Source organism: Lontra canadensis, unplaced genomic scaffold (genome assembly GCF_010015895.1).
Source record: "Lontra canadensis isolate GAN:19392208 unplaced genomic scaffold, GSC_riverotter_1.0 scaffold37, whole genome shotgun sequence".
Taxonomy (NCBI): Eukaryota; Metazoa; Chordata; class Mammalia; order Carnivora; family Mustelidae; genus Lontra; species Lontra canadensis.
The window spans coordinates 936,892-959,450 of NW_022631031.1; the positions used below are offsets into that span (position 1 = coordinate 936,892).

The window sequence follows — 22,559 nt, forward strand, 5'->3', positions numbered from 1 at the left end:
TAATCCATGTAGTAATGGTTTAAAGTTGGAGATATGACCATGACCTCATGTTTAACTTAATATAGATACATACGAGTACACGCAGAAACATTAGCAGAAATATGCATACACTTGGGTTACTATACACATATATATTTCCTTGCTCCACCAGCCAGAGAGCTTAGAAGCGATAATGACACACCGGTAACAATGAGCATATCCACCACCCCCATCTTTGTTTCTCATATCATTCTCTAGTAACAACAGATATCAAGGATCCTTGGACAAAGTGACTGATTCTCATACTGGGACAGGATTATAAAAGATGAGCCTCCAGCATCTGAAGGGCCAGAGAATAAAGGAATTACTAAAAAACTCACAATTATGAGAGTAAGTCAAAGGCACACGGGTCTACTGAAAGAGCTCCAAATAGCCGAAGTGTGACAATTTGAACAATAAAATATATTGAGTAGTACTGGATTAATGATAGAATAAATATCCAGGTGTCCATAGTGTTATAAATAAATACACCCATAAATGAGAAAACAGACAAATCTCCCCTGCAGAGGAATTATAAGTAATTCATGCACATACTCAGTCCTCAAGGAGGTGGAACCTAACTTCCCACTTCTTTAGGGCGGACTGCCCAGAGTAACTTCTTTCCAAAGAGTCCAGTTACGGAAAGAATAATGAGTGAATTTTGCAGTGGAGAAACCTGACAGACACTACCTGATCCAGGAGATGGAGGCCAACATCAATAGTCATAAATCATGTTGACAGTATAAATCTTTGATATGGATATGACGGTACTTTACCTCTGTGATCTTCCTCCCCCAAACACATAACCTCAGCCTACTCATGAGAAAAAGCACCAACAAATCCCAATTGAGGGACATTCTATAAAACACCAGACTAATACTCCTTAAAACAGTCAAGGTCATCAAAAACAAAGAAAGTCTGAGAAACCGAGCCTAAGGAGATAGGATTACTAAATGTAATGTGCTATCCTGGCTGGGATCTAGAAACTGAAAAGGGACATTTGGTAAAAACTAAAAAAATCGAATAAAGTGTGGACTTAGGTTAAAAATGTATCAATATTGGCTCATTAATCATAACCCAAGTACTACACTAATGTAAAATGTTAATAATAAGGGAAACTGGATGTTAGGTATATGGGAATTCTCTACAGTAGCTTCAGTTTTTCCATAATATAAAAATGTTCTAAAATAAAAATTTAAAAGTATATACACTAGAATATGAAAGTTATATGTAATTCCATATATATATATAAACAATATATGAAAAACTGCTTTGCTATGTTATCAACATGGTAAAGTCATTTATGTTTATTCATATTAAATCTTGAAATCTAACATATTAAACTCAACAATCAACTCAATTAATTCATTTCTTTTTTTTTAATATTTCATTTACTTATTTGACAGAGAGAGAGAGATATCACAAGTAGGCAGAGAGGTAGGCGGGGGGGGGGTGCAGACTCCCCGCTGAGCAGAGAGCCCCATATGGGGCTCAATCCCAGGACCCTGAGATCATGACCCGAGCCGAACACAGAGGCTTAACCCACTGAGCCACCCAGGAGCCCCAATTAATTCATTTTCTTAACCCCAGACAAGCTACCCTGTCTCTCATATTTATCTGCAGACTATCTGAGAGAATGAAATGTTTTATGTACTGGTGCTCATACAAGTAAAAATATGTTGACCTATTATTTTTCCAAGCATTTCTACTCTGAATTTTATTGACTATACTCATCACAATAATATCATGAAATAGTTATATATTCTAACTTTTCTTTCCAGGAACAGAAGAAAACTGAATCACAATAAGATTAAGTAATTCTGATGTGGTCCCTGAAAGCCCATCTCTTGGGACATATTTTTGGAATCAGGTCATTAAAACTGACATCAGTTTAAAATTTACAAAGTGCCCAAAACTCAGGTAGAAAATTGAATAATTCAGTCAAACCTTTGGCTCTTCACTGATTTGATACCATATATTTAGGTTCCTTACCAGGAAAGCCTATTTCTTATATCAGAATAATTTTGTCATTTGGAATTTTGTTAGAAATATGAAAACACTGTCTTCATCTTGAAGTAATGAGTATACATTAATTTTTCATGGCTAGAAAGTGTGCTTTTTAATTTACTAAAAAAAAAAAAAGGTACCTGTTTAGAATGGATAAGAAGATGTGATATATATCTTATATATATCACATCTTCTTTATGTGTGTGTATACACACACACACACACACACACACACACAATGAAAGATTATCAGCCATCAAAAAAAAATGCAATCTTGCCATCTGCACCGATGTGGATGGAACTAGAGGGTATTATGCTAAGCTAAATAAGTCAATCAGAGAAAAACAATTATATGATTTAACTCTTACATGGAATTTTAGAAACAAAACCGAGGAGCATAAAGGAATGAAGGGAAAAATAAAGCAAGACAAAACCAAAGACGAAGAAAAACCACAAGAAACTCTTAACCATAGGAAACAAACTGAGGGTTGCCTGGGGTGGGGGTGGGGGCATAAAGTACCTGAGTGATGGGCATTAAGGAGGGCACATGATGTAATGAGCACTGGGTGTTACATAAGACTGATAATCACTGAACTCTTCCTCTGAAACTAATAATACACTATATGTTAATTAATTTAATTTAAATTAAATTAAATTTTAAAGAGATATCTGTTTAATCTCACTTTCATAAAGGATTAACAATAATATTTTAGGTAAGACTAGGAGAAAGGCAACAAACCACCCCCCAACCCATGACCATATACTCAGCCTTTTGTAGAATGATAGATGAAAGAAACATTGTTGGAGGAACATTTAGTCATTGAAAGTGTATTCAAAATCAGCAATGTAAGGAATACCCCATATGTAGGAAAATTTTACTGCAAAATGAAAAATTAAATGTTTTCATACAGATATATCTCTGTACAGGTACATCTCTCTCTCTCTCTCTCTCTCTCTCTCTCTTTTAGTTGGGGCTTTATGCAGCTCACACTACTCTGGGGGTGTGAGTATGTAATCCAAGCCTGGAAAAATCAGCTCATTTCATCTCTTAGTTATTGCTTCAAGATTGGGTATATGACTCTAGTTGATCAATCAAAGAAAATCTTGAGATTTTTGCTACAACTATTCTAGAAGAGGTATTCTCTCTTTATTCCGATTTGTTGAACTGGTAGGATGCATGCCAGGAGTTGTCTCGTCTCTCCTGGTGAGAAAGCTAACCTGAAAGTTAAAACCAACTAGAGGAAAACCCAAATTGAGATGGAGAGAGGGGGAAGGAGACAGGGAAAGAGAATGATCCCTGAACACCTACAAACAACTGTGCCTCTATACCACTGGGCATTTCAGTTACAAGAGCCAAAAAACACTCTATTTTATGATCTGAATTGGGTTTTGGGCTTTGAACTGAATTGGTCCCGATGATAACCATCTTTCTTTTTTTCTAGCTGTCTTAATTTTTACTCACTTCAGAGATTTATTTGAGGACAATTATTCTGTAAGCTTACCTAGGTGAACTCAGGCCCAAAGAACTCTTCCTCTGAACTCATATATTAGTATATTTAGCATTCATTTGGCTTAGAGATAGTTCTTGCATTGTTGATGACATTGTTATTCAATTTTCTCTGTTTATGACTTTTTTAAAAGATTGTATTTATTTATTTGACAGAGAGAGAGTGAGCGACCACAAACAAGGAAGCTGCAGAGGGAGAGGGAGAAAAAGGCTTCCCACTGAGTAGGAAGCCCAATGTGGACTCTATCCCAGGATCCCGGGATCATGATCTGAGCCAAAGGAGACTCTTAACTGACTGAGTCCTCCAGATGCCCCTGTTCATGAGTTTTTTTTAATCAATAAGTTGCTAAGTTCCCAAAGGACAACATTATTCAATATCTCTTCCCTACCTCAAGTCCCAAATTATTTAGAGGTGATTGACCAAGTATTCTCCAAATCTACATGCAAACATAAAAAAGAAGCTATTTTCATTACACAGATAGATAATTTGTCCTAGTACCATAAAGCTTTTGTCCTTATAAAAGTTCACAACTTTTGATCTGCTTTCATAATTAATTCACAAGTAAAGAAATCATATCTTTAGGACCTATATGAAATTAGTGAAGGTAGGAGGGAACTGATGGGTTTTGAATACTTACAACATACTAAACAAAATCCTTGGGACTTCACATATATTTACCCTGTACATTCATAATAATGCTGCTCATTAAATTTTATTATTATTACTATTATTATTATTATTTACTTTAAAAATGAAGAAACGGCGCCTGGGTGGCTCAGTTGGTTAAGCGACTGCCTTCGGCTCAGGTCATGATCCTGTAGTCCCGGGATGGAGTCCCACATTGGGCTTTCTGCTCGCTGGGGAGTCTGTTTCTCCCACTGACCTCTCTCTCTCTCTCTCTCTCTCTCTCATTCTCTCTCTCTCTCTCTCAAATAAATAAAATCTTTAAAAAAAAATGAGGAAACAGGTTGAGAGAGGCTCATTAATTTGTCCAAGTGCACACCCTGGTGAACGCATACTAAAGTTTATGTTTTTTTTTATCTCTGTATTTCCACCACCTAGCAGTGTCCAGCATGTAAAGAGCACTCGTAAAATATTAGGCAAATGAATGAATGAGTGGATGAAACAACACAGGGTAGAGCAAAGATGAAAGGTCGTCCTTTTTGGTTCCAAATCTCTGTTAAACTCAGTCACCTACAAACAGGATCGTCACCATAGTAATTCCATCTATTTTTTTTTTGTCTTTTATATTTAAAGAACATTGAATCACTCAGCATTATGCATGTGGAAAGACTGATATTTCTACACTTCCACAGCGTAACCCCACTACAGAGGTGAGCCACAATACTCGAAGTGTCCTGAGCTAAATACTAGGGCTTTTATGTTAGAAGGGAAGCTGGATATAAATTGTATTTACTTGTTCCATGACCTTAAACAAGTTATCTATGTCTCAGGTTACTTATTGATAAAATTGGAATAATGGTATTATCTTCTTCATAAGATTGTTACAGGGATTAAATAAAATTATGCCCAGCAGAGCATCTGTCATAGAGTAATCCTTGGGTCAGGTGATTTACAGTAATTACTGTAATATTTTCTTTTGAGACTGGACCTATTTTCTCACGGTCATAGAAGCCTCAGTGATGTACTAAGGAAAAAGACAATGCTTCTTGTTAACAGCAACAGATATTTGTAAGTAAGCTCTCCTAACAAAAAGTGACCCCAATGTTATAAAAAATAACCTTTAATATGTAAGATATTCTCATCATAAGTAATAATCTCATTACCCACCCAGTTTACCCAAGCCAAAAACTAGGAATCTGACCCTCCTGCCCCAACCCGTAAGTACAGGATACCATTAAATACCTTCCTTTCTCTTAAACATTTTCAATTAATTACCAAGTCTTTGCTGATAATACACTCAAAAATATAAACGTCAGTTTCTTATCTCTATTACCTTTGCCATGGATTTACTGAAGCTGTCCATAGCTCTAATCTGGAGGGTTTTGCTGTCCAGGTACCAGAGTACGGAGGCTTTAACTCAGGTAGAGATTCGGAAGTAGTGAGAAGTGATTTGATTTTGAAGACATTTTAACAAAGGAGCCAACAGGGGCTACTAATGGAGTAGACACAGAGTTATTTGAGAAGGAGCAGAATCGTGGATGCCTCTGAAGCTTTTGGTCGGAACCCCTGCTGAATAGTGGTACCATTTCCTGACTTGGGAAACACTACTGAACAAGCAGGCAGCTGGGTTAAGAGGGTGGCTTCAGATATGAGCATGGTAGGTATTCAGTATACATTTTTATAAATCAAGAAATTGTGTTCAGAAACTAACTCCTATGTAATTGTTCAAGTTGTGTGGCTTTGTTCTTGCCTTTTCTTTTACCTGCAATTACCTGTCCCCCATCTAACCTATACCTACTCAGATGAATTATAGCTCAAGAGAGGCTTACTTAGCACCCGGGGACAGAATTAGACTCCCTTCCTTTATGGTCCCATAGCAATTCAGTAACATTTACGAAATACTAACAATAAATCAAGGATCATACTGATCACTAGGTATACAAAGGTATATAGTTCCTGGCCTTCAAAAGGCTTACAGTCTAATAGGGGGTAGGGAAACATACCCACAAACTATTCAGTACAATCTGATAGATGGTATTATATACAAAATGCAATGAAACTATAGAAACTATAGGTGGGTAGTCAGGCAAAGACATTAATGTTTACTGAGTGTGTATTTGTCGTGTGTATGGTACTCTGTGTTATTTCACTGAATCATCACAACAGCCCTTTAAGGCAAACATGGATCTTTAAGAACCTACCCAAAGTTAAACAGTTTGCACATGGCAGAACTAGTTTGCATTTCAACCCCTGACTCTTAAGCCATTCTTGGCCAAACCAAACTCAGAGGGGGCTTCCTGGGAGAGATACACTTGGGCTGAAAGCAGAAGGATGAAGGTCATTCCCAGCAGAGAAAGCTGTGCATGTCGAGACACTGAGGGCTGGGAGAGTCAGAGGCTTTAGAGATAATGGAGGAGGGGGACGCTGGGCAGGGGACACCACACTCAGTAGTTTCTGGATTTTATCCTGCAACAAATAGGTAACAAATAAAGAATTTTGAACAGAAAAGGGACAGTATCAGATTGACACTATAGAAAGATTATTCCAATATAGAATCTAGTATTGATTTATATCACAGCATTTATTAAGGTATAATTATTATGTAATTCATGTTTATCTCCCCTCTAGAATTTGAACATAAATTTAACTGAAGTTCATTCCATTCCTTGTAGTGTGTGTGTGTGTGCGCGCGCGCTATGCTGACTTTAATTTAGACTTACTTATTTAGTATCTTCAGTGCCTAACAAAGTGTCTGGCAAATAGGCACATTGCCTGGTCATAAATGAATGAATGGAAGAGAGAGAGATGGAAGAAGAGTAGGAGAGTGGAGACTAGAATTTAAGATTTCTAATTCCAAACCTTATACTATCATTTCTGTGCATAGGTCTCATTAGCCCTAATAAAACATTTAAAAAACAGTACAAATAATGACCAGTTGGGAAAAAAAAGTCAAAATATTTCTACTTTTAAAGGAATATACTGACCCACTGGTCATTTTGACATCATGAAGACACAGCCAACAAAATCCAGCATTGCAACAGGTTTGATATTAAGGAGAACCTTAGATACTGAAGGTATGACATACATTTCAGTTTTTCCCATTTCTCTAATTATTTTATTTAAAAACCATGAATAAAAATGAATTCAATTTCCTTAGTTTCAGGGTTGGAGTAAAAAACCCAAAGGGTGACTTAGGCATATAGGGCCAAGTCCAAGCACATCAGAGAAATTATATTAGGGTTATTGGTTTGCAAACAATAGGAAAGCTGAATGACCACAGCAAAGATCGGGCAAGCACTAGGGCAGCTCTGAGGGTTCAGCAAAGTCCTCATGGGCAGAACATCTGGGCACTGCCAGGGGAACAGCTCAGCCTGTGGAAAGACTGGTATTTCTACACTTCCACAGCGTAACCCCACTACAGAGGTGAGCCACAATACTCGAAGCGTCCTGAGCTAAATACTAGGGCTTTTGTGTTAGAAGGGAAGCTGGATATAAATTGTATTTACTTGTTCCATGACCTTAAACAAGTTATCTATGTCTCAGGTTACTTATTGATAAAATTGGGATAATGGTATTATCCCATTACCATTCAGTGGGAGAGTGGGTGTGACGATGTGATCAATGGTCCCACCAAATAAGAATAAGCATCAGGAAAAAAATGAGAAAGGCGGGGGCACCTGGGTGGTGTAGTCAGTTAAGTGTCTTACTCTTGGTTTTGGCGTGGGGCGTGATCTTAGGTTTCTGAGATCAAGCTCCATGTTGGGAGGAGGCTCAGCTTGAGATTCTCTCCCCCTCTCTCTGCCCCTCCTGCACACACACACTCTCTCACTTTATCTATCTCAAATAAATAAATAAATCTTTTAAAAAAATGAAAACAGGTAATGCTGGGGGTGCCTGGGTGGCCCAGTCATTAAGCGTCTGCCTTCAGCTCAGGTCATGATCCCAGGACCCGCATGGGGCTCCCTGCTCAGCGGGAGGCCTGCTTCTCCCTCTCCCACGCCCCTGCTGGTGTTCCCTCTCTCGCTTTGTCTTTCTCTGTCAAATAAATAAATAAAATCTTAAAAAAAAAAAAGAAAGAAAGAAAGAAAGAAAGAAAGAAAGAAAGAAAGAAAGAAAGAAAGAAAGAAAGAAAGAGAAAGAAAGAAAATAGGTAAAGCTGATGTAGCTTCTTAAGGACCAGACACCTTTCCAAGAAAATCTGTGTTACATCTTTTAATCATTCAACAAGCCTGGGAGAGAGGCATTGCTTTCATTTTGCTTTGTTTTGTTTTTGAGAGGCATTGTTTTTATTCCCATTTCACAGATGAGGAAGTCAAGTCACTTGCTCAGATCATGGAGAAAGAGAGGAACTGGGATCTGAACTCAGGACATCTGACTGCAAAGCCTAGCTTAACCACAGTGCCATATGCTTCCCACATCTAGATGGAGAAGAGGAGATGACTCACTGTAGAACAGAAAGGGAAAGAACGCTGGGCTGCTAACCTATAAATCCAGATCACAGACGGCACTTAGCGTAGAGGTCCTGTTTCAGGTAGACAGTTTGCTCTATAAACAGCAGGATCTGCTATCAGAGCGGGCTCGGACTTCTGAGCCTTGGGCTACTGCCCATGGCATTTGTGTCACTGGCTCAGTAACTCGAACAGAAATTCTCTGTTTGTTTCTAAGACAGCTGATTAGCCCAGTTATGTAAAGATAAGAATTTTCACAGTTTTCTGCTTTTGGCAGAAAAGCAACACATTTATGAGAGTGAAACTGCTTTATATTTTAGGAAAAAAAAACATTCTGTGGAAATAGAAAATTTGTTTGTCCTTATTTTGTTAAAAAAAAATTATTCCAGTCAGAACTTGCACTCACGGGCTCCCACGCACCCTAATGCTTGATGAGCCACTTCTTCCAGGGTCATTGTTAGGTCATGAGATTTTTTTTTCAACAAATAGCTCTTACTAGACTTCGCATTGACTTTCAAGCCAGTAGGTGTGTAGCTGAAGTGTGTGCACGCTTGCATACGCCCGAGAATAAACACGAGTACAGTGCTGCATCGGACCCCTACCACTCAGAAACCAGTTACTTGATGCTCAGTTACACGAATGTTCCCAAAACATTTTGAGAAAATAGTGAGGAATTATGAAATAAAAATCAGCCTTATACCAATAATCCTGATTTCCAGAGCCCAGTTTTTAATCTTTTAATCCTCATCTCGGGCTAGGATCCCTGAATAAAAAGACCAACGAGGCTATGGCATCCTGTGTGGGGCTGGTGATGTGGGACCAAGTAGCTCACATCAAAGGACGGCCTTATGACCAAGATGAAGGAAATACAGACCTCTGGGAGGTACTCTGAAAGTTTTCCTGTCTTCAGGGAAAATACTCCCAACTACCAAACCTGTGTTTCATGCCTCTACCTGAGGTCATATTTATACATGTTAATCGAATAAACCAAACCTTGGGCAACCACAGAGTCAGAATTGGCTCTGACCAATTCTCACTTCATCTATTAGCACAGGTTATATAATGATCCAATGAAGTCTTCAAAATATTCCCAAACACAGATTCAACATCAACCGTTCTTACATTCGTGTTTTTAGTTTTACTTTATTTTTTAAGTTTTTTTTTAGTTTTTAGTTTTACTTTATTTTTTAAAGATTTTATTTATATTTGAGAGAGAGAGAGAGTTGGGGGAGAGGCAGAGGGAGAGGAAAGAGAAAAACCCAAGAGGACTCTGTGCTGAGTGCAGAGCCCAACACAGGGCTCAATCTCACAGCCCTGAAGTCATGACCTGAGCCTAAATCAAGAGTCAGACGTTTAACCAACTGAGCCACCCAGGAGCCCCTGTATTAGTATTTTTAATGCCAGATGTAGTTTGTTCCAATTTTAAGATTATTTTTTCTAATTCTGAAAAATGCCACCAAAATTCTGCTAAAAGGGAATACACTGAATCTCTAGATTGCTTTGGGTAATATAAACATTTTAACAGTATTAAGTCTTCTAATCCACTAGCAACAGACTCTCTTTCCATTTATTTCTTTTTCAATATCTCTCATTAATGTTTTTCATTAATGTCTGTACAAGTTTTTCATCATGTTGGTGAAATTTATTTTTAGTATTTCATTCTTTTTTGATGCAACTGTAAATAAGATTGTTTTCCCAATTTCTTTTTCTGATAGCTCATTGTCAGGATATAAAAATGCAGCAGATTTTTGTATATTGCTTTTGTACACTGAAACTTTACTGAATTTATTTATTAGTTTTAACACTGTTTTCAATGGAAACTTTAGGTTTTTAGCTAATACTGTTAATTAATAAACAACAAATAAATTACAACAAGGCTTAGTTTGATTAACTGACCTGTAACACTGTGTTTCTTCTTCAGTTCTCAGTATCAGACTGTTGGTCATGCACCTCATACAAGTGGATTTCCAAGTATTTATTGAACACCAATGTTGCGATAGGCATTTTTAAAATTTAAATTCCATTAGCCAATTTATAGTATATCATTAGTTTCAGATGTAGTGTCCAATAATTCATCAGTTACCTATAACACTCAGGGCTCATTACATTACATGCCCTCCCTAATATCCATCAGCCTGTTACCCTATCCCCCACCCATCACCCCTCCAGCAACCCTTAGTTTGTTTTCTAGAGTTGAGTCTCTCATAGTTTTTCTCCCTCTCTGATGACTTCCCATTCAGTTTTCCCTCCCTTCCCCTAAGGTCCCTGCCCTGCTTCTTATATTCCTCATATGAGTAAAAACATGATAATTGTCTTTCCCGACAGGCATGTTGATCACCATGGTGGGCCTGGTGTTATGTGAAATAAGCACATTCTCTGTCCTCATAGATTTATAATGTACAGGCTGCTGGAATAGATTAAAAAGCCACTGAGAAGAACTATGATCAGTTCTTACAGAGATCAGTCATTGATTGGGATTAAAAGAGCCACCCATACGGCCTATTTGCTGGTCAAGAATGACAGCAGAGTAGGGCGCCTGCGTGGCTTAGTTGGTTAAGTGTCTGCCTTCAGCTCAGGTCATGATCTCAGGATCCTGGGATCCAGCCCCTCATTTCATCAGGATCCTGCTCAGCGAGGAGTCTGCTTCTCCCTCTCCTTCTGCCCCTGCTCTCTCTCATGCCTTCTCTCTCTCTAATAAATAAATAAAATCTTAAGGAAAAAAAAAAAAGAATGACAGCAGATCTTAGCAAGGCCACATTGGCAAAAGCAGTCAAGGCATTATTAATTACTATGAGCCTTTTCATTTTGCCTTTTTGTAAAATTAATTTTTTTTGCAAGTTTTACAAATACCCATGTATCATTTCCATTTTCATTCTACCTGCATGTATATAAGCTTTCTCAGGAGTTTTGCATTTTTAGGCTTACTTCTGGGCTCTTTAGATCAAAGCACTCCTCTAATCTATCCTGTTCTGAGGTCTGTCTTTATGTATAGGATCCTAGCCTATGATTTTAGAAAAACAACCAAAACCAAATTAATCTAAGACCCATTATTGTAGCTGATTGCTATCATGTATTTTTTTTCCCCACCCATGTCTCCCGCAGCTCCTCTCGTGTCAGATAGATCCCAGAAGCTAAATCTACACTCTGGTAAGCTAAGTATCATACTGCTTATGACCCCTTATTCCCGCTGTTACTCCATCACCAATTATGCCGTCCATAAGGGATTCTGTCACACGAGGGTCTGTTATCCAGAGACATGTAAATGTAACAGCTGTTTATTTGCAAATACAGAATGGAATGAACACATGGTTCAGAAAGATTTTTTTTTTAATGCTAGTATCTTCTCATTTACATTAGATTATCCGCTATACTTTTTCCTTTTTTCAATTCTGCATGTATGGTAAATAGTCTTTTCCCCACTAAACACTGAAACAGAAATGACTGGAATGTCACCAAGTGTTTCCAATAGCCAAGGCATCACAACCCCACATAAAGCAGGTGTAAGTTGCTATTATGTACCATGCACTTCCCCGGGGACTTTACATCTGTTATGTCATTGATTATTCATAATAACCCCATGACATACATAGATGCTATGATTTCTATTCTGTAGATGAGAGAGCTGAGGGAGAAGAGTTTGTTACTTACCCAAAGTCACAGAGCTACTAGGTGCATAGCTGGAATTTAAACCCAGACATGCCTATCTCTGCCCTCCCCTCACTTTACACTGAGAATGAGGGAGAAGAGTAAAGCAGGATGAAAGGCAGTGGAAAGACTAGATAGATGGAAAGGAGACGGGTCATGGAGGAAAATGTCATTAGCCATTGTTAATTCATTAAGGGAACATCCATCGAGCCCTATACTGACTGGGCATAGTATCCAACCCTATGACAAGTTCCTTGCCAAGTACGACAAGTTCCCTGCCCTTGGCTTCAGGAAGTAGAATCGCCAGTAAACAACCGTGTTCCTCACAAAAGGAAATAATCCGTACCAGCCACAGTGCAGAGAGCCCAGACAGAGGGCGGGGCCCTACAAGGGGAGCTGGGGAAGGCTATTCAGACATGGTACATTTTGAGCAGGACACAAGCAGTACACAGGAGTTCTCAAGCTGGCTAACAGTGGGAAGGTAGAGCAGGAGGCGGTCCAAGCAAGGACACCACAGAGCTGTGACAGATGGAGTGACACTCTGAGAATCCCTAGTGCTTCAGAGAGACGCAGAAGAGGATGCACTGTGAAGATAAGGGCAGAAAGGCAGGTGGCTTTAACGGCACATTAAGAGCAGGCATTAGGACACAGAATGAGGAGACAAGAGCTATCATATGCAGGAAGGAGGCAGGTTCAAAAAACTTGGGATGGAATAGGCCCACACAGGGCTCCTAGTCCAAGGGACCATTCTTCATAACATATGAGGTTATCATAAACTGCAGTAAATCATGAATTTGGTTTTTCAGGTGCTTTTCATTAGGACTATGGATTATGATAGTAGGTCACCAAAATAAGCAAGTTTTGATGGAGAGAAGAGTAAGATAATATACAAAGGTAATAATGACCCTCAATCACACTTTGGGGTTCCAGGAAAGGAAGGCATAGCCTGAGAAAACTAGGAGCTTCGGTAGAGAGAGAGAAAAGGCATCCCTGAACTAGAAATGGCTGCTGAAATCCGAGGCAGGTAGCATGGAGCCAAATGGACTATTCAGCCATGTTTTGGGCATCACTGGGTTTGCATGTCAGGCACAAGGTCAACAAGTAGGACAAGGAGACAAAATGATAGCATTATTTCATCTGTCTTAAAAATTGGTCAAGTGATTTTGGTGAAAAAAAAAGAAAATCTCTTGAATTGATAATATATTAACCCCTGTAACACGGTTTGAGAAAACATTCTAAGGACAGGCACAGTTAAATATTACCAGCATTTGGGCCAGTGTTTTTTGCTCCTTGGAGTAATATATTTTCTGTTGTGGGAAAAACTATATAGTGCCAATCAAGATTTTCTTGATCGGGCTGCTTAAGGGCTCACTTGACCACAAAAAATGTTTTTAAAAGTGTCAGATCTGGACTCTGCCTGTAATCCTTCCCCACAGACAAGCAATCTGATTTCAAGAAAAGGAAAGAACTCTTTGTCTCCTAAATTTGTTGAGAAAGTCCTGTCAAGACTATAGCTCTATGATGTACTTGTACTATAGCAGCAAAATATACTCTCTTATTCAGTATCTACGGAACACAATTTGTACTGGGTAAGCGTCAAAAGATATTGCTTATGACAGCTTATAATTGGACTTTGTGCAGGCATCATTGAAATTGTAATGCCTCCGACAGAATAATTTTTTTCTTCTAGTTTCTCTTACTTCTCTGTCTCTATAGATTATCGGTCCTGCGATATACACTTCAAATGCGAGAGCAATGGCTGAGAACCATGGAGTGAAGGTAAGTGTGGCAACACAGGCTTCCAGGTAGCCACCTTCGAGTGCAACAGCAGCCCCCAAAGCCACCATGAAGTTCAGCATGGACAGCCTAGGCTTTGGTGCCACACAGACCCAGGGTTCCAGCCTCAGATCTCTATCTTATTCACCCTAAGAAATAACCCAAAGCACTTGGCCCAGTGCCTGGCATGCAGTAGACACTCAATGAATAGAAGCTGTTATTACTTTAATATTAAAGCATAAAAAAGAAAAGCTGGAGCTATGACAGCTGCTCACTTCAAAGGCATAAATTCCATCTTCCTGTCAAACCTAAGTACCTCTTTCAACTTCTCATGAATATCTGGAGCCATAAACATGCCTAAAACCCTTATTAGTACCAGAGGCTGACATTTTATGTATCAATTTCTTGGGCTGTCCTCTCTCTTCCACAATATTCTTTAGAAGGTGATGTAAAAGGTAAGAGATCAATAAGTAGAAACTGCAGATTTTTGGTCTTACCATTTTTATCTGCTCTCCTCAGTATCTGAAAGAGAAAAGAGAAAACTTTTATTACCATTTTTTGCATTTGTAGTGAACATTATACTCACACATAATTTGCCCATAAGTAAAGAAAAGAAATTCCAATATTTATTTATTTATTTACTTATTTATTTATTTGTCAGAGGGAGAGAGAGGGAGAGCTAGAGACAGAGAGACAGAGTATACACAGGCTGAGGAAGCAGCAGGCACAGGAGAAGTAGGCTCTCCCCTGAGCAAAGCCTCCGTGGGACTCGATCCCAGGACCCTGGGGTCATGACCTGAGCCAAAGGAAAATGCTCAAAAGACTGAACCACCCAGGCGTCCCATGGAAATTCCAATTTTAAATAAAGGTTTCCAAATTGAGATGTTTCCTTATAATAATGAGAAACTGAAAACAACCCAAATGTCTTTGAATAAGTGAATGGACAAAAAACCTGTGGCACATCCATACAGTGAATACTACTGAGCAATAAAGAGGAATGGGCTCTTGATACACACAATAACTTGGATAGATTGCTAAGTAATGATGTTGAGTAAAAATCTAGATACAGAAAAAGTACCTGCTATAGATTCCATTTATATGAAATTCTAGAAAATGCAAACAAATCTACAGTGACAGAAAGATTAAGGGGTTGCATACAAATGAGCAGGGAGGGCATTATAAAAAGACACAAGAAAACTTTTTGGAGTGGTAAATGTATTTATTATCTCGATTATGGTAATGGTCTCATAGGCATATACATATGTAAAAACTCATCAAATTTTCACTTTAAATATGTGCAATTTAATGTAAGTCAGTCATAGCTCAATAAACTGGGAATAAATAGGAACAAAAAATAAGAAATTATGGATATAGCTCATGAACCTACATTAAATCTTACTTTACTTCTCTGCATTAATTGTAATATCTTTGGTGGCTAAGACCTACTTGGCCATGCGCTATCTTGGATAATGAGTTCAAAATGTTTTTCTAGGCAATGAGTCTTTTCTCTTCTCTTGGCCCACGAGCTCAAGGACTGGACAGAGCACTCGGACCTGGCAAACAAGGTGTCATATCGCTCTGGCCACAGTGACTCCTCAGGCAGAAGCACAGGAAGGCCATGGCTTTCCTTTAATTATCAAGACAGACACATTTTCTTGGGGCTGACTCTGCACCTGAGAAGATACAGGTAAGAAGCTGCTGTCCTCCCTTCTATTATTGTATCCATTATGGGTTTAACCGCATTGCCTCAAAACAAACGTGGAAGTCCTAACCCCTAGTAACAGTGAAGGTGACCTTGTTGAAAAATAGTCTTTGCTGATGTAATCAAATTAAGATATGATCTTATCAGATTGGGGTGGGCCCTACATCCAAAGACTGGTGACTTTATAAGGAAGTGAGATTCAGAGAAGAAAAGACGGAGAAGACCATATGATAATGGAGGCAGATATCAGTATGATGCTGCTACAAGCCAAGGAACGTAAAGGACTGGCCACTGTGAGAAGCTAGGAGACAGGCATCAAGCAGATTCTCCCCAGCAGCCTTTCAAGGGAGTGAGGCCCTACCTACACCTTGATGGCACCCATGTAGCCCCCAGAACTGATAGAACACATCTGGTTGTGGAAGGCACCCCCTGCGAAGGACACTTAGGGTAGCCATAGGAAACCAATACAACATATAACCTGAATGGAACCAGCCATCAAGAAACCAGTGTCCATCAGGAGACTGAAGGAAGTGGATCCCAGTGACACTCTCTGAGCTTCTGATCAAGCCATCCTGACAAGATGATCTCTACTTTTTATTGCAGGAGTCAATAAATTATTGTTTTAAATCTTAAGATAGTTTGGGTTATTTTTCTTTCTGTTAACAACAATCAAATTAGCCCTAGCTGACAGTATAGATGTACAGAAAAAAAAAATCTGGAAAATACAACACACAGCTATGTTATATATAGTACCAAAGAAAATGTCCCTTTATCATATTGGAAAGATAACCTTGAATCACATGAAAGGGATATTTGAGGATCATTTTTCTGAGCAATGTACAGTTATGTTAAGTAACCAGAGCTACTCTTAAATTTAGGTCATCACTTCTTGGTGGGCAGCTTGAAACATGAGCAATAGTTTTTACTCCCATAGTTTTACCGCTTTCTACTATACAAACATTATTCTTTTTCCTTCTGTTGACTTTACAAAGATGAAGTATGCTTAAATCTAATCATTATTATAATGTGTTTATTATAAGATATGAATATGATTCATAAAAATCTCACCAATGAGAAATTTCCAACAAAAGATATGTATCATCCTGACTTGTGTGCATAAGTTGGTGCCCCTTTATCAACTAAATTTATTTAGTTATTGTAAGGAAACTACTTTCAGTCATAAGAACTTCTATGCTTAGAACAGAATGAGACACAAATTCTTTTTAGTCCACAGAGGTAATTTCCAGTGGGGGTTCTGGGAATTCATCTACCATTCCCAGCTTCCCCCTCTCCTTTGAAACTATGAAGCCCCAGCTGAGAGGGAGACATAAAACACAGCCTAATTCTTACCTTTAATATGCCCTAAGATTCTATTTCAAGGTCTTTTGGGTCCTTATGAGTAACCAGAAGAGGAATAACCATACACCAGAGACTCGGACCCCTGACTTCCAACTGCCTTAAATAGTATTCAGCCTCCTAGCAATGAAATTAAGACAGTAGCTTTCTTTAAGACAGTTCTTTGTAGTTAAATATGAACAGGACTGTCTCTGCTGCAAATTTTGCCTCTGAGCCCACAGATTAATAAAAAATGTACTGCAGATGAAAACTGAGCTCATTACATTACGCCTTCATAGTCATCTTACCAATTAGCACCACAGGATAGATCGTAAATAGATATAAATATTATGGTCACCATTAAAACTCAAATGCACAGGTTTTGCTGTGTTTTTGCAGCAATTTAAGATTTATCAAATAGCATCCTTTACCCCAAAAGCTATTCTTTGATGGCCTTCATTGAAATTCCTCATTTCTCATCTGAAGTTATTGAAGGCAGGTGTTAAAAGGCAAATGTTAGGGCGCCTGGGTGGCTCAGGTTAAAGCCTCTGCCTTCGGCTCAGGTCAAGATCCCGGGGTCCTGGGATCGAGCCCCGCGTTGGGCTCTTCCCTTGGTGGGGAGCCTGCTTCCTCCTCTCTCTGCCTGCCTCTCTGCCTACTTGTGATCTCTCTCTGTCCAATAAATAAATAAAATCTTAAAAAAAAAAAAAAGGCAAATGTTATCTCGGAGGCCTAAAAAACTGACAGTCACTATTTACTGAACTAATATTTGCTAAGTGCTCCCTACTCTGTACCAGGTTAAAATTAAGTAATGAGATGTGCCAGTCAGCCTCCTGAGAAATGGGGATAGAGGGCAGGGCAGTTGGCACTCGTCCAGAACACGGAGTGGCTTCCAGAAGGGAAGACCTGCTAGGTAAACCACAGAGAGCAGACCTTGACCTCCAGGAGGCGGTTTTGCTACCTCTCTGCTAGTTGCCATGAAAAGGATGCAGGGGAGTGGGCACTAAATGAGGAATGGAGAAAAGGTATGTGCATACATTTTTAACTTCTTAATCTTGCCTAGAATAGGCCTTGTGTGAGCAGTTCTACATGTATTATAACACTAAAAACAAGTTTCTCTTATTTCTGCAGATTCTTAAAATTAGGAGTGGTATCTGCCTGGCCAATTAGGGTAGACGATGAGAGGGTTACCTGCCATTTTCCCAACGGAACAATCTCACTCAAATTATCTAGTGCATGCTAGGCAAGATAGGAGGTATGCGGCTCTAACAGACTTCGGTCACAGAACCATTATACCTGGAAAATGGTTTCTTTTTTTCCTTTTTTTTTTTTTTTTTAAGATTTTATTTATTTATTTGAGAAAGAGAGAGAGAGAGCATGAGAAGGCATAGGGTCAGAGGCAGATGCAGACTCCCCACTGAGCAGGGACCCAATGCAGGACTCGATCCCAGGACTCCAGGATCATGACCTGAGCTAAAGGTAGCTGCTGAACCAACTGAGCCACCCAGGCGCCCCTGAAAAATGGTTTCTGCCCTGACAGTGCCTGCCCATCTCATGTCTTCTACAGATGAGTATACATGCATATGTACAGACCTTCAGAATTCAGTATCTTTGCCAAGCAAAGCTGTCTCTTGTTTTCACCAAGTCCCTGACCATCCAGGCACTGTGCCTTTTGTTCAGAGTTCATGGGCATGCATGCTTGGTTGGGGGAAGGAAGAGAAGACAAACAGTAAAATCATCTCTTGCCTTCAGAACCTCCCAGGCGCCACTTCTGCCTCTAGTCAAATGAGGAAGGGCCACTGCCCTTCCAGCTAAAAACCAAAACTGTTTGAGAGAAGACAGTGGCATCAAGTGGTGACGCTGTAACCAACTTCACATTTTTCGTGCTTGGTTTTTCTCCCGTTGCACAGGAGCAGAGCTGATGAATGTAAAGATTCAGAAGAGGGGCCACATGCTATACAGACTAGGATTGTAAAGTTTATTCTTTGCTATCTGAAATGAACTAACCTGGGAAAGGAGAAGGTGCAGGTATTAAGACGGAAAAAAACCATCTTGGTCCTGGACTTTCCACGTTGCTGCAAAGGAAACCCAGCGCAGTCCCTCTCCTGCCAGCGGCAGGTGGGCTACAGTGCATGCCCTTGCTTTGCTACTGACACTGAGTGTTCTAAGCCCCCCAGGAGGCATTCAAGAGTATTGATGATGAACGGAGATATCATTCTGTCATTTTTTAAGACAGAAAATAATATACACCAGATTCATAATGGAACAGTGTCTGTATTAATTTGTGGATTTGGCTACTGCTACTTAGGCATTCAAAAGGGAACACTGATGTAGCAATAATAGTTCAAATTTATATAGCACATTTCCCTTTTCTTCTCAGTTTTCTTATCCTATGAACTCTCACTTAATACAACAACCTCTAGAATTAAGTACCATAGTCATCACTGTTGCTCATTTGGACATAAAGAAAATGAAGCAAAAGCCAATAGTTACGGTAAGTCTCTCCCTGATTTTTTATCTATGGCTTCTTTCTTACCAGCTGGACATGCCTAGTCATGTCATCAACAGTATCCTCAAAAGCAGTTCAGATCATTTCTCAGAGGACTGATTATTACAGCAGCATTGGAATACAAACACTGGAAATCAAAGTTTTCCTCAAATTTGGAAATTAGTCTGTGTGATGCAGAAAGCCCTAATGGGTTTCATTCCTGTTCCTCTTTGGAATAGGGGATATCTATTTTCTTATTATAATCTGAATGGAATTCAAAAAGCAATCTTTTTTAGCACTGCTACTAGAATATATTAAAACAAATCAAATAAATTATGTATTTATATTTCACATTTTATTTTTGCTAAAAGCAATATGATCCAGAAATGAATAATTCAAAAATCCCCAAGTAAATCCTTTTTCATGTCATATATTTCACCAGAGTGGTAGATTTTTCACAAAATATCTCAAAGAAAAGTGTAAACAAAATCTTTCCTATTCGACATAAAATCCAGTGGCAGTTTTTTTTCTTTTATAGACACTAACATTTTACTGGCAAACAAGGATGTCAACACCTCTCATGTGAAATCAGTTTTATATTTTTATTTTTAAATTCTAGAAATAGATAGAAGAGGGTAAGGGTATCCTATTCATAGAGTACGTGTTCCTTCAGGACGGGGACCTTATGCTATTTATTTACAGAGCTTGAGATCAATCGTGTAGATACAATAATAAATAAGATTTTAATTTCCTCATTTTTCTTTTTTTTCTTTTTGAATAGCAGCTTGAACAGTTGGGCCAAGATTAGTGTGTATGTCAAAGAGGATGACCTTCATTTATACAGTTCAATCCTTCCATCTCTACAGTATCACCAGGATTTGTTCACTGCTTTAAGAAAGTCACAGAGGAGCACTTGATATCCTTGGGGGACGAGTGAAGATCAGGCCAGAATGAATAGAGGGCTCTCTTGCCTTCTCTGAATCAACTTTCCGGGAGCTTAGTCATTGACCTCATAACAGACATGCGTTTCTGGGACCCTGAAGAGTCCTTTCTCAGGGGTGCTGTGTGCCCCCCTTCTCCCAGCAAGGTTTCCTCAAGGGCTTTTTGGCCCGGAATGGGAATCAGATTGTTTCAGTGGGAAGATGGCCTGCCAGGAAAGCCTGGATCTCCAACTAGAACTGCATGGTAATGAGGGGAGGAAGCTGCCAGAAGACACAGCTGAGCCTTACCTACAACATTTGCCTTAGACCAGATATAACTACTAATACGGTTTTCTCTCCCAATTAAAAAATCCTAGCTAATCCATTCAAAATAAACTTGGGAGGGCTCCTCACCCCATCCCCCTTATCTTCATGACATCTGCTTCACCATTATGATGCTGCTAAACTGATTTCCTCACATTTTCATCTCTCCATAAATAAATGTACTTTAATTTTATATATAGCTGGATTTTCATAAGAAATGGTCCCAGGGAAGGGTAGAGGAAAGAACACACAAGCACTCCTCAATACCTTTTGCCAATTTTCTCTTGCGCTTAAATGAGAAGGGGCCAGAATTGTCCCCACTGAGCCAGCAACTACCTCCAGGGAACAGCGTAAATGTGACAATGGAGGGGCAGAGGGAGCAGGAACTGAGGGACAGGAAAACCGTGAATCCTAACAGCAGAGAAAAGAGCTGGGCAACAAGGTGAAATAAATAAATAAATAAATAAATAACTAACCAGAAAATGCAGAAAGGGACAGTAAAGCAAAAATTGAGAAATAAATAAGAAACAAAACTGCTGTAAAAGTAAAAACCCCAGCGTGAGGGCAGAAAAATGGAAAAAAGAAAACCAAGAATGAGAAGGAACCATCACCATCTCAGAAAATAAGGAAGGGACTCAATCCCGAAAGGAGGGGTGGGGGAGAGGCCCAAAGGAAGAACAGTCAAAAGGTAGAATTGAAGAATGGTAATTGAAACTTGGAGAGGTGTAGGGAAGGAGAGTAACAGGAGAGAAAAAGGGGGCAACAGGAGGTGGCAATGAAAAAAGTATCATCATGAAGGAGGTGTAAAACAGGAAAACAAGTGTGTTTGCAAAGTAATTGTTCTCTGTGGGGGTTGGGGAGGGTGGCGTGGCATCACAATCTCCGTTTCCCCCATCGCCTTTGAGCTTCAGGGAGACAGGGGCTGCAAACAAGGCACATCAGAAAGGAGTTGAGTTAATGTTCCCTCCTGCCATTAGTCCTCTTCAGCTGAATGGAGACTGTTGTAGTTACACATCGAGTCCCCAATGAAACTCACGTCGCTGGAAAATTTAACTTCTGCCGTTCATTCAGGGTTGTTAAGCGCCGAGCTGCGGGTGCGGTGCAACCCTTTCTACAAGTTGAATGAGAGTCATTTCTCCCTCATTTGCTCGATGCGTTTACAGGGGGTTGGGGGAGCAAGGTAGGTGGTAGTTCTCGCTGGCGTTCTGGGGACAAAACAGCTGACCAGCTGCTGAGCAGCGCCTGGACCCACCCGCCCTCCTCCCGGGGAAGAGGAAAGATGCCGGGGGACCAACGACCCAACTCCTGCGCCCTGGACTTACGTCGAGGAAGATCGACATGCCCTTGGACAGCTGCAGCGCAGAGCTGAGCTCTTCCGAGGAGTTGTTGGAGGACGGCGACGTCTCCCGGGAGTCCTCCATCCTTCGGAGCCCTGGCGGCGGCGGGCGGAGCGGGCCTGGGCGGCCGCACAGTCCCGGGCAAGGGCGCGGCCGCAGTGCTGCGGGGCTCCGGCTCCCGGGCTGGCGTTCGCTCCCGCGCGCCTCCCCGGCGTCTCTCTCCGCTCGCTCCCCCTTCCCGGCTCCGGCCTCTGCGCTCCCACGCGCTCTCGCTCGCGCCTCCCCCTTCCCCCGGCTGCTGGCACGGGATCCGTCTCCTCCCTGCACTTAGCAACCGCTGCGCCCCTCGCGGGGAGCGGAGTCTGACCCCCGCACTGCCATTGGCCGCCGCCCGAGACGACCCCGGAGCCCCCGCCCAACCCTCACG

At 40.2% G+C, this 22,559-nt stretch overlaps 1 protein-coding gene across 1 annotated transcript in view; it reads right to left on the reverse strand.

The window, feature by feature from the left end:
• Positions 1-22,354, reverse strand: part of NECAB1 (N-terminal EF-hand calcium binding protein 1) — a 192,228-nt gene extending 169,874 nt beyond the window's left edge. The window contains exons 1-2 of the mRNA XM_032869069.1: positions 22,118-22,354; positions 14,524-14,548 (exon numbers count right to left, since the gene is read on the reverse strand). Of these exons, the coding sequence (XP_032724960.1) occupies positions 14,524-14,548; positions 22,118-22,216 (124 nt within the window). The 5' untranslated portion in view covers positions 22,217-22,354. The remainder of the gene's footprint in view (positions 1-14,523; positions 14,549-22,117) is intronic.
• Positions 22,355-22,559: the final 205 nt, after the last annotated feature.